The sequence below is a fragment of the Aedes aegypti genome, chromosome 2 (assembly GCF_002204515.2).
Source record: "Aedes aegypti strain LVP_AGWG chromosome 2, AaegL5.0 Primary Assembly, whole genome shotgun sequence".
Classification (NCBI taxonomy): Eukaryota; Metazoa; Arthropoda; class Insecta; order Diptera; family Culicidae; genus Aedes; species Aedes aegypti.
In genome coordinates, this window is record NC_035108.1 from 179929699 (window position 1) to 179943694 (window position 13996).

General features: G+C 37.5%; 1 protein-coding gene across 1 annotated transcript in view; it reads left to right on the forward strand.

Moving 5' to 3' along the window:
* The first annotated feature begins 4382 nt into the window (after positions 1-4382).
* The window catches only part of LOC5574562 (LIM/homeobox protein Awh), a 178161-nt gene continuing 168547 nt past the window's right edge, over positions 4383-13996 (forward strand). Inside the window, exon 1 of the mRNA XM_021843321.1 lies at positions 4383-5063. Within this exon, the coding sequence (XP_021699013.1) occupies positions 4977-5063 (87 nt within the window). The 5' untranslated portion in view covers positions 4383-4976. The remainder of the gene's footprint in view (positions 5064-13996) is intronic.

Sequence of the window (13996 nt, forward strand, 5' to 3'; positions counted from 1 at the left end):
GAAGATTTCCAACCAATCTTAATGCGTCCGGTGGCATTCAACTTCCTATTAGTTCTAGTTTCTAGGAAAATTGCAAACATCTATCTAACTTTACACCGCACAAAAATACAAGCGACAGCAAAAATTACATTTGGACATGACCTCAGAAAATTCGGAGCATCTCCTTTAAATCACCACCGAAAAAGCTGATAATTTCACAGAAAACTATTTTTATGGTAAGGATAATATGAAAGATATGGAAGATTGAATTTTCATACTTTTTTGAATTTTGAACCACCCTAATACAGCATGCACAAGGTGTCCACTTTATAAAATGAATAGTTCTTAGTCAATTCAATGTAAATTTTATGGGCAACTTAAATAAAACTGTATCCTGCATGAACGTTTATGCATTGTTTTGTGTTTTAGTGGATTAGATCACTTAAAAGTTTGATAATTCATACTTTAATATTCATATCAACAATATTGAACTAGTGTTTTTTACAATTTTAGCGACCTGCACTTAAAAATTGTGACGTGTTGGAACATTTCTGAGAGTGGCTTCAGATACAGCTACTCCAAATTTGCTAGAAAAACATAATTTGATTCTTGAGACACATAAAATGACGTTTTTGTTACGCTGTGCAGTCATTTTATCATAAACAGGCATACCTATTGACTAGATAATTACGATGGTTTTAATTTGACACGAATAATTCGCTTACGTGTCAGTTTATATACGGCTAAAACCATAATAGATAGAGAAATCGAAAAAAATGTGATGTTTTTCATTTACTCAATGTTTCTCACAAATATTTTTGTTATAAACAGCTCTATTTGATAAATGTTTCAATAATATTGAATAAAAAACCATAGATTTAGGTTCGACCTAAGTGGAATAATCAATATTTCCAGATAAACTACAATAGTTGTAAACAAATAAATACTACACAGAGAGTAGAATGTAGAGCTTGAGCACTTGCATGGCCCACTTTGGCATTGGGTTTTTTGTAGTCAAATTGTCTGAAACTTTGTAATCAGAATCACTTCAATACAAAGCATATTAAGGCCGAACATGGGCCTTATAGCTTTCAAAACCCCATTGCCGAAGTGAATAAAATATGCCACGAATATGATCCGGCTCCCAAAGCCATAATTTTTCCGAATCTTAATCGATATCTACAATATTTGGGGTGAAAACATCGTACTTAAGTAGTATTTGAACTATCATACCATGATTATCATATTTTTTATTTTGAATTGAGCTAGAAATCTTAAAAAAGGAACTCTTGTCTTGCTCCAACTTTTGCCCCATGTTACTCTACAATTATTTTAGGTTAAATATTTGGGGCCCAGATAGCCGTAGCGGTAAACGCGCAGCTATTCAGCATGACCATGCTGAGGGTCGTGGGTTCGAATCCCGCTGGTCGAGGATATTTTCGTAAAGGAAATTTTCTCGATTCATAGGGCATAGAGTATCTTCGTACCTGCCACACGATATACGCATGCAAAAATGGTCAATGGCACAGTAAGCTCTCAGTTAATAACTGTGGAAGTGCTCATAAGAACACTAAGCTGAGAAGCAGGCTCTGTCCCAGTTGGGACGTAACGCCAGAAAGAAGAAGAAGAAGAAGATTTGCCAAAAACATGATCCGTAAAATCTATTTTTCATAAATTTTAAAAAGTTCTGTAAAAAGAAAAACGAAAATTTTTATTTCGGCATAAATGATCAATAATACTCATACAAATAAAAGAATATAAGACAAATAGTAGGCTTTGAAAACTTCTGCACTATAAGTCAGAACTGTTATTAAACATGTCCATTTTTCATTAATCGATCGGGCGTTCTTGAAAAATTGGATTTTAAAAACAAGCTATAAATAAGCACATCTTTTATTCTAAGGTTGAGCATCTGACTTTTCGAACATTAATTATTCTGGGACAACCTACCCAAGTAACACAGAAAACATCTTCTTGGTCAGCTATTGAAAATGATGTTATATTTAGGCGTTAAAGATAAAATCCAATACATCTTCTATTTTAAAAACGTTCAGGCGATGTTTTAGTAAAACATATCAATCCGGCAAACGCAGTAACTGCATTTGTGTCATATTCCTGATCGATAAATGTATGTATTACTTAGTTAAAGCACTCCTCATAACCAAACTTCAGTCGATGTAAATTAAGTTATAAAGTTGCTTCTAAAACATATTTCGTACATATCTGCATGATTGTTTTGATGAGGATGTTATACTAATGCTTTTTCCTGTCAAATAAAATACATACTTAGCATTTGTCTCTTTGACTCTCAGTTTCTATTCGAAGATGGATGCAACACATCAGCAAAATGGTGATTAATGCAAGCGGGGAGAAAAATGATTGACATATTCACAAAAATAATGAACAAATTAAAGTTTGTTAGATGTGATTTTTTCAATGACAACGCGCATTTTATCTATAAACAGCAAGCTTTGAGTTTAAATATTCATTGTTTTGAACACGTATTTAATACGTATTTGAACTTCATTCAAACACAAAACCTGTATCTTCTATTCCTTTTTGCCATGCTACATCACCGAACAGAAAAATTTATAAATCTCGAACTTCTATTGCAAGCAATTAACACATTGCTAAATAACGATTATCAGCTCGGCAGGTCTGGAATGTATTCCAACTAGCCAAAAAGTTTGATTTATTTTATATTAATAACAAATTACGCACTCTCGAATAAAAAAAAGGCAAACCAGTTAAATTATCGTAGGAACTTAAACCGACAACCATTACAAAGAGTTTTTACCTACACTGTACGCATCTGGTAGAATCCACCATCTTCCTCGCTGGTTCATTCAGTCGAAAATTGTACAAGATCGTTAAATTTCACGGAGCACAAATTGCAATTACGCATCTTATAAAAGGCGCATGAAAAAACAGGAAGCACAGCCTTCAGTTTTACCAAAAATCTAACACGGCACATAAAAAAACATATATCATACATGCATAAAGGTTTCTTGATATACCGAAACTCGTAACTTGATAAAAAAAATCCTGCACAATTCCATGCAGCAAGATATTTGTTTTTCATCACGCTACCTACTTGCACTACTTGTAATCAATCGTTAATCTTATTTGTTTTTACTCTTTTGAGCTGTCAAAACATTCCAAACAATTCATACAACAAATTACGTCTCGATAACATGATTAGTTACTTATTGGTCAAAGTGATGTATGGTATAACTTAGATATAACAAATCATACTACTATGAGAAGTGCGAAATAGGTATTGACAAACATCCAATTGAACTATGAGAGATGTTATAAAACTTTCTGTTTCTGCGCTTTTTCGGTTATAAAGGTGTATGAAATTTAGTATTGTATATTCGACCCAGAACAGCGGCGATGTATTAAAGATGTATTTTGACCTTATTTATGACAAATTGTGTTACTTGGGTAATAATCATGAAACATCAATCCCCATTGATTATTGATAAATTGATTAATTTGGTAGAGTCCGTGACATTTTGACCTAGCATTTCGCCGACCTTGAATCTGTCAGCAAACATCCTTATTTTTGTTTTAATATTGTTAGTTTTGTGATAAGGTCACCAAAAATTCCAATCACATGAAAAATTATAGAGGTCACCGAAATAATATTGTCATAGTAATCTTGTAATCCTGAAGCTTATGATCCACCCTGTATGTAATTATCATTCTACATAAAAATATCTCCTACTTTAAAGTTATCGATAAACCGGGAAGCAATCCAGCATCATCGACCATGATTGGAACTAGTAGCAGTAATAATGAAAAGTTGCAGGGTTCTAGGAGGAGTGAGCAATGAAATCATTATTCATTCGTATGGTAATACAATTTCGATTGCTCTCAATAAAACGGCAAACTCTCAGTGACAACAAAAAATAAAACTCAACCAAAGCGGTTGAAGAGTAAGTTGAGCTGAGGTATGGGTTGGAAAAATACCACCTACCCTTTTTGCCACCCCCTTGTGGATGGTTCTTCTTTCAATGCATTATGCTCTGATAATAAATGCTTAAACATTGAGGTGAGCATGAAATATGGAACTTGTGCATTGGATATGAATAGAGAGAGAGAGAGAGCGAGGGATTGAATAAAGGTTGGAGTTCTAAGCCACGCCCCCTAGCAGGAGAACGCCGATTATTTCCATCTCCATTCTGCATGCTCGCTTATGTATCGTTTCGTGAGAGGCGATTTCTTTTCGCTCACAAAAGCTCCCACTTAGCTCTCCGGGCGTTTCTCACTCCAGTTGAGAGCAGTAACCGTTTCAAGAGGGCCATGGAGATTCAAAATGAAAGAAGCATGGGAATGGAAGACAGAGTCTCGGTGGCTCATGAATGGATGCTTTTATGATGTTCTTCGGTGGTGTCGTGTGGGACCGGATGGATGCTGTAGGTGAGCAAGCGAAAAGAAGCGTAAGGTCCCTGCAGCGGGGCTAGCGGGAAGTGCCGGTTGAGTAAAGTATCGGTTCCGCGGATAGCACATATTGGATGTTGGCGCGGCGGGAGAAAACACGAGATTTGCCAACCCGTACAAAGCTTCCAGTCATTCGTATCGATCTGATCAAATGGGATCAGGTGTTTCGCCGAGTTGAGTTGTTTCGCGCGATGCGACGGTATTTTCTTATTCGTGTCATCGTCGGAGGCTGAGAAACGGAACCGATTTTTCATTCTTCGCGCGCGGGTTTGGTTTTGTTTTGGGATTTGGATAGAATTACAGTACAGGGCGAAAGTTGCATGGGAAGTGGCGCCGACGGAAGCTGAGAGTGGTAGATGCAGAAGGTGGCCGTGTTCGTTGTCTACAGTGGCGTGAGAATCTTTTTGATACGAAGAAGTGTAAACTGGTGAAGATGTTCGGTGATTAAAAAGCGTGGGTTATCAACGGAGAAGTTTTGGATAACGTTCACTGGGATCATAATTTACGGAGCGTGTGTTCCTCTGATGTTTGTTTGTAACAAATGATTCTGGATGCGTTTTTGTGACTTCAACTCGAATAGCAAAGTAGGACAAGTAATACTATCAGCAATGGATACTATCAAAATAGAACAATTAAAGGTATGTTTTCATTTACTTGTATGATTGAGCCTAATATTTTCTTTTTTCACCTCATATAATTGTTGCACTACGTTCAATTCCGACTATATCTAAAACATGTCGCGTTTAGTGTTACCAAGCATTTAGCCGCATGGAGTCGAGAAGCGTGAATTCGATTCCCGCTTCAGTCCTGAAAACTTTTCGTTTTCAAACGTATTTCGACTGAGCCACTGGGTGTTGTATTCTAGTCCGTTGTCTAGTGTGATGCATCCTTCGAAGGGCAAATCGTCTACTGGAAGCATTAACGTGTCGGTGTCTATAATGTTATATTCAATAGATCGCGCTATAGAATAATTCTTGACCAATTCTGTCAAATATATTTTACCTTTTCTTGAGTAAAACTACATACTTAACTTAATACAAAAAAATGCTGTTCTTTGAGTTTAAAATTCTTGCGCCGTCTATCTTGAAAATCGTATTCAGATCTTCATCACTTCAAACCATTTTGATGTCTTATTTGCGATTAATTCTTTAGTATAATTTGTGCTGCTTTACATGTGATTGAAAAAATAAAGCTAATTTATCAATAGAAGCCTCAACTTTACAAAATATTAGACTATTCTATTTCTTTAGTTTGACAAACTGAGGATTAGGTTAATCTAATTTTCTACTTTAAGATCTAACCTTTATTAGAAGTAAGTATCAATTTACTACAATTTGATTTAGGAGAACATACTTGCAGTCAGTCATCTAATGATTTTATTGGAGAAGAAATTCACTCAATAAAATAGTTTGTAAGAATTATCTTAACGACAATTGGTATAAATCAATGTTTTGCTCTACACATTTTTGAACATTGACAAAAATATAAATCTGATTGGTGTACCAAGAAATTAGAATGATTTAATCGTCCTAGAGAAGCATAAATTTTCGGTCATAATGAAGGGACAGTTCAATAGCAGTAACTAAACGACGAATTTGATTATTTAAAGTTAAAATAATTCGGCTATCAACAATTCGGTTATCAACATCTAATAGTCGATATCCGTTTAAATATAATTCATACGTAGGGCGTATCTTCTTCTTCTTCTTGGCATTAACGTTCTCACTGGGATAGAGCCGGCTACTCAGAGTAGTGTTCTAAGAGCACTTCCACAGTTATTAACTGAGAGCTTTGTTTGTCAAAAATGGCATTTTCGCATTCGTATATTGTGTGGCAAGTACAATGACACTCTATGTCCAGGGAAATCAAGGAAATTTCCGTTATGAAAAGATCCTGGACCGACCGGGAATCGAACCCAGACACCTTCAGCGTGGCTTTGTTTTGTAGCCGTGGACTCTAATCCAGGGTTGGGAAAAAATCTGAAACTCACTCTACAGTAGCCAAACAAAGCCAATCACAGTCACCGAAGCCAGTGCAACTCACGACCATCGCTGCTGTAGGCAAAGAGCCTTGAAAATTGCAAAACACCTGTTGCTAAGGGCAACCCGAAATTACTGTAGAAAAATGTTCTATTTCCCGCTGCATTTCCCGCATTTAGAGCCTTCAATGACACTCATGATTTAGAAAATTCGTGCACCCAACAGAGGCTACTTGATGAGATTCACGTTTTTGAACTACTGTACTGGGAGAGCCACGTGATTTTCGCCAAAAGCCAAGCCTACTACTATTACCATTCCCAGCACTGCTCTAATCACTCGGCTAAGGAAGGCCCATGCGTAGGGATTATGTAAGAGTCAAATTCTAAATTTGAAAGAAAAACGAATATTCATGACATTCATATCATAGATGTACAATAACTTTTGAAGTAATTAGGGGAGAGTTAATTTCATAAATTTAATGTAATAGTAATGACCGGAAATCTTAAATGATAAGAGGAATTGTTTAAATCATTTAAATGGTTTGTCTATGTAATAAATATTGAAATAAACGTAAAATTAATAAAGTGTGATTAAGCGGGAAAATAATTGTTCTATTGAAGAGGATGAAATATCTTGAAGGGGCCTTCCTTAGCCGAGTGGTTAGAGTCCGCGGCTACAAAGCAAAGCCATGCTGAAGGTGTCTGGGTTCGATTCCCGGTCGGTCCAGGATCTTTTCGTAATGACAATTTCCTTGACTTCTTGATCTTGAAACATCCCTGAGGTAACTCAGGTAAATCAGATGTGAAAATATTGTATACTAGTGGTCCCGGCAAACTTCGTCTTGTCATCAAGTATGCTGTTGAAAAACGTTATGGATCGTTCCATACAAAATGACAGTTTCGTTCACTCTCGTTTTTCCAACTTACCCGGAGAATATCTCCGTTTCACAAACACGTCGGATTTCTTAATAAACAAAGCAGAGGAAGAATCATCCAAATCCGTTGACCCGTTCGTAAGCCTTTTCGTGGCATACAAACAACATTCCATTTTTATTTATATAGATTATTGGTCCCAAAATGCTGCCTTGTGGAACACCAGCTCTTATAAAAAGTCTTTCAGACCTGGAGTTCTGATAATTAACCTGAAGTGTACGATTTGACAGATAACTTTGAATTATTCTAACAATGTATGTTGGAAAATTGAAGTTTTTTAATTTTACGATCAAGCCTTCATACCAAACACTGTCGAATACTTTTTCTATGTCTATAAGAGCAACACCAGTAGAATAGCCTTCAGATTTGTTGGAACGAATTAAACTTGTTACACGTAAAAGTTGATGAGTGGTCGAATGTCCATGGCGGAATCCAAACTGTTCATTGGCAAAAATTGAATTTTTGTTGATGTGGGCCATCATTCTGTTCAAAATGACCTTTCCAAAACGATTACTGGTGGAGGAAAGCAAACTGTATGGGCGATAGCTAGAAGCTTCTGTCTGGATTTTTATCTTGTTTTAAAATTGGAACAACCTTAGCATTTATCAATTTGTCAGGAAAACATGCTAATTGAAAACATTTGTTAGATATATCAACTAAGAATGATAAGCTACTTTCTGGAAGTTTCTTGATGAGGATGTAGAAAATTCCGTCATCGCCAGGAGCTTTCATGTATCTAAAATTTTCGATAATAGTTCTCACTTTTTCCAAATCAGTCTCCCAGGAATTTTCGAAAACGTTTTCTTAATTGAGAATATTTTTGAAGTCCTGAGTAACTTGAGTTTCAATTGGACTAGTAAGTTCTATATTAAAATTGTGCGCGCTTTCAAACTGCATTACAAATTGAGGTTTTTCGCAATTAGTTAGTAATAATTTGTTTTTCTCTTTCAATGTCGGTATTGGCTTCTGAGGTTTTTTTTTCAAAATTTTAGACAATTTCCAAAAGGGATTAGAGCCAGGGCCAAATTAAAAAAAAAAATATATTTTCAAAATTAAGCCACTAGTAACAAGTTCTCCTGCTCACGATGATAGTCAGCATTGAAGTTGACTTTCTTTGTAGTTGTGAATTTTACGTGAGCGTGCACTTTTACAGAGTTATCCACAGGATATAATATTACTTTGGGCTAGTACTATTTTGTTGCATACGGTTAAAATGCTGCAGCCCGTATCCATCCAGCAAAAAATCAGAGATTCAAAATGTTGCCATTATGGCATTTTCAACGAATTGTCCTTGTTTTTGTTTCGGTGGACTCGTACAGATGTCTAGATTTACGAGGACCTTTGGAATTTTCGGAAATGTCCACTGGTCGGCAGTTATTCCGGTCACTTTGTCAAATCGGGTAAAAATAACCTCTTTTTCCTTTTTCGTTTAAATTCACCCAATTAGGGTAGATCGCTAATTATTGCACACCACCCAATTATTGCTCACCACCCAATTATTGCACACTTGCCAATATTCGGGGAATATCACATTAATGCAATGAACTGAAAAACTAATATTAAATCTAAACACTACTGCATAAATACTGCATGCCAGCTACCAACAGTGTGTTTTTCGTTAAAAAGTTCAAAATCTTGCGCTTAAAGCGGAATTAAACTATCGTGTGCAGTGCAATTCAAATAGCACCCAATTTTTAACATCATGAGCCAAATATTTTCCGCAAGAAAATAACTTATACCGAAGTAAAATCTGAATGGATTTTAATTTTTTATCAACGGAAATGGAGATTAAAAAACTAATTTTTTCTTTGTAAATATTAAAGCGTTCAATAATTGGCGTACCGCTAGCAGCTGTAGCTTAATTTATTGGCAATAGAGTAAACGTCGCGAGATATGCAATTCCCATTTTTACAGAATATAAACAAAACTGACAGCACACACAGCAAACATTTCTCAAATTCACAAGGCACGTAATTTTTATGATAATCATGTAAAAGGAGTTGCAACTGAACATTCAACGATAATTAATGTAAATTGTCTCATTGCATTCGAAAATGCTTGCAATCTTGGGTGAAACTGAAACATTTCATGATCTTACATCCAACATTCGCCAATATTGCATGCTTTCTTGCATCTTGAAAGTGAAATTGCAAACAAGAATGCTCGGTTTACATGATTCTACGCTGAATTTTCTGTCAAAAATAATGCACATGGATCGACGGCTTGTCATTTCATGTGCATTATTTATGATTGAATTTTCAGCGTGAAAATCATGTAAACCGTGCCGTTTTGCATGCAACATTCTTCGAGAGAAGACGTTTTGCGTTCAATATTAAGGATTTTGGTAACAATGTTGTGTATAATAGATGTGTTTATAAGTTTTATCATTTAATAATACATGAGAAATGGCTTTGCATGATTGAAGCTAATATTACGTTACGTGTAAATCTAAAATTTTTTTGGTGTGCAAAATGCAGTTTTGTACTCCTACACGGACACCGGCCGGGCCGAACTTTTCAAGCACGGTAGTAAGCAACTGTACGAAATACTGCACCGTACTCTGTTAAGAATATGGGAGGAAGAAGAATTGCCTGCTAGCTGGCTGGAGGGCCTCATTTGTCCTCTGTATAAGAAGGGCACAGATTACCGAGGAATAACGCTCCTCAATTCGGCGTACAAAATAATGTCGCGTGTTCTGTTCAACAGATTGAGACTGCTGGAGGAGCCCTTCGTCGGCGAATGCCAAGTTGGTTTTCGCGAGGGCCGATCAACGACGGATCAAATGTGTACCTTGCGACAAATCCTTGATAAGTTCCTTTATACAACTTGCAGACTCACCATCTGTTCATTGATTTCAAGGCGGCGTACGATTCAGTAAAGAGAAATGAGTTATGGCAGATAATGGTAGAACACGGTTTTCCGGCGAAACTGATTAGACTGATTCGTGCAACGTTGGATGGATCGAAATCAAGTGTGCGGGTTGCGGATGAGACTTCAACCTCCTTCGTAACCTTAGAAGGATTGAAGCAAGGAGATGCGCTTTCGAACCTTTTTTTCAACATTGCGAACGATTTCGATATAATCGGAATTGATCGTCGAGCCATAGAAGACGCATTCGTGCTTTTTAAAAGGGAGACAGCGAGGATCGGACTTACCGTCAACACCAGCAAAACAAAGTACATTTATTCGGACATTTATTTTATTTTATTTTTTTTTTGTTTGGAGTTTATAACCCTGGAGGGATCGATTCTGCTTTTAACCGAGCAGTATGTCACTATCGTCGGACGCGCATTCATATAATTTATTACTTAATTTATTTATTTTTCGGGAAACAATATTGTTCATACTGTAAATAACGCATTGTTTCATTCTTTTAATTGCCGGCATTCAAAAGATTTAATCTAAAACAGTTAAACATCAAATACTCTGCGTCCATCGCCAGCTTTCAGAAGAGATCAATGTTAACTCCCAAGCCTTGTTCCTGAAAGCATTCTAGATGAGACTATCGAAGAAAAAACATGAATATTGCTAGTATCCAATCTGCGAAGTATACCGTAACTACGCTAACGCTAACGCTAACACCAGCAAAACAAAGTACATGATCGCTGGTAGACAGCGTGGTTCCAATCATGACGTTGGTAGTGAAGTGGTGCTAGTTGGTGAAAAATTTGAAGTAGTGGAAGAATTTGTGTATCTTGGTACTTTAGTGACGTGCGGACGGGGTTGGTGGTCTGATGGCTACCGCTTCTGCTTCATATGCAGAAGGTCATGGGTTCAATCCCAGGCCCGTCCCTTTCCTCGTACTTTGTAGTTGTATATCTCTCACTTGCTTCTATCTTCCATTCTAAATATATCACACTCAAACTATTCGTTCATAGCAAACGCTAAAACCAGAGACGGACAAGAAACCGTTTCCCTAACGCTTCCTACTTCCACGCGCACGCCTTTCTTACGCCTGATACATAGGCAGTCTGCTAACCACAAAAGCAAACCTCTCTGCCATGCCTTTCTCCCAATCCATACACTCCCGCATGAACTGACGTGGATGCAGTGGCATATACGGTCTACGTGGGAGTCAGTTCAATGCATCATCAATTCCTCCCCCTTCCCCTCATTGATCTGCATTCTGACGTGGCAGGTGCCATTGTTGCCTAAAAATAGAAGATCACCAGCACTTATACACTGAGGATGCCTGTTAGTCCCAAGCAGTCATTCGGTTGGTTCCTTGTGTAAGTGCATCTGATCTGGCGATACTGGAGTGCATCCACGGGCGGTCAATCAAGCTCAAGCTCAAGCTCAAGCTTGGTACTTTAGTGACGTGCGATAATGACAGACGGGGTTGGTGGTCTGATGGCTACCGCTTCTGCTTCATATGCAGAAGGTCATGGGTTCAATCCCAGGCCAGTCACTTTCCTCGTACTTTGTAGTTGTATATCTCTCACATGCTTCTATTTTCCATTCTAAATATATCACCCTCAAACTATTCGTTCATAGCAAACGCTAAAACCAGAGACGGACAAGAAACCGTTTCCCTAACTCTTCCATTCTTCCACGCGCATGCCTTTCTTACGCCTGATACATAGGCAGTCTGCTTACCACAAAAGCAAACCCCTCTGCCATGCCTTTCCCCCAATCCATACACTCCCGCATGAACAGGCGTAGATGCAGTGGAATATACGGTCTACGTGGGAGCCAGTTCAATGCATCATCAATTCCTCCCCCTTCCCCTCATTGGTCTGCATTCTGACGTGGCAGGTGCCATAGGGCACTTGCAGCCTTTGTTTAGTGTGCCCAACGGACCCCTTTGATTTTGCTGGGAAACGTTTCGTAACGTGTTTTCCGTTTCAAACCGTTACCCAGCAAAATCAAAGGGAGCCATTGGGCACACTTTTGTTTGCTGCAAGCGCCCTATTGTTGCCTAAAAATAGAAGATCACCAGCACTTATACACTGAGGATGCCTGTTAGTCCCAAACAGTCATTCGGTTGGTTCCTTGTGTAAGTGCAGCTGATCTGGCGATACTGGAGTAGCATCCACGGGCGGCCAATCAAGCTCAAGCTCAAGCTCAGTGACGTGCGATAATGATGTTACCCGCGAGGTGAAAAGACGTCTTGCAGCTGCGAATTAGGCTTTTTACCGGCTCCGTAACCAGCTATAGTCCCGTTGCCTGCAGATGAAAATAAAATTCGCGATATATAGGACACTAATCCTTCCGGTTGCTCTATACGGCCATGAATCCTGGACGTTAAAAGAGGTCCACCGGAAAGCGTTTGGAGTTTTTGAGCGTAAAGTGCTGCGAACAATACTTGGCGGTAAACGAGAAAATTGCATCTGGCAGCGTCGCATGAATCATGAGTTGTACCAAGTATGTAAACAAGTGGATATTATCAAGCTCATAAAACACGGCAGGCTGCGTTGAGCTGGTCACGTGGTAGGAATGCCGGAAGAACGACAAGCAAAACTAATATTCAGTAGAGAAGTTGAGTACTTTTTAACCTAATTTTGAGTAATTTTTCTCTCCCTATTTCATTCGCTCATTCTATTGTTGTTAGAGAGCGAAGAGCAAAACAACCTATAAATTGAACCTTAAAAATTTTCTCCGTGTACCGGCCTTTTCTTTGATAAAATCATTATTTCATCGAATTATCATGCAAAATCGTCGTAATTTGTTAGATTTATTGTTTGGAACGCTATATCACGCCGTATTCAATTACACTAGCGAGTGAACTTCACACAAAAAGCAAAATTGAAAATGTGTGCAATAATTGGGCTCAAAGTGAACAATAATAGGATGCGGGTGGTTCTGAATGTGCAATAATTGGGTTTTGGTAAATGTCAATCAAATCAATTGAAGAGCGTAAAAATCGATGGGAAATCTGATTGCCGAATGTATTTGCTGGTTTTGAGCGAAATTCAGTTTAAGTTTAAGGGATTCTGACATATTTAACAGTCAAATTACCGACGCTGCTTCCTTAACCGTTCAATAATTGGCAATTTACTCTATGTGGTATTAGCTCAAACTAATAACGTGTTTTAAGTAATGAAAATCTATTGAACAAAGCTAGTTGGCATAACGTTTATAATAGAAAATAAACTTCTATGCTGACTTTCAACGCATGAATGACAATTTGTTACTAGTGGCTTTTCGTACTCATATTGCGTGAACTCGATTTTGCATTTTGATCTACACCTAATACCTTTGGGGCCGTTAGGGAACTACTTAGCGTCAACGTACGGACTTAAAATTTTTACCTGATTTTTTTCTTACCATATCGAGCACTTTACAATAACGCAATTTTCGCATTGTCGAAAAATAAGAGAAGGCCTACTATAGGCCCATAGGAATTCTTTGAAACAAAAATAAGCTTGTTTATATAACTTTCACTTAGTAAGTACATATAGAAATTACCACCAAAACTTATGATGTTCAAACTATCAAGTTTTGTTACAAATGGTGTTAAAAAGTAATTACTATACTAAATCGGCTCCGTAATGCCTAATATCATATGATCTGCATATAAACAGTTACTGCCCAGAGGTCTAAGTATATAAACTATCTGGCGTTTAATGTTTTGATGGCTATTTTTGTTTGATAATAACGATAATGAAGCACTGTGGAGTAATGTGTGATCGATGCTCCTGAAGTAGATTTTGACTTCAT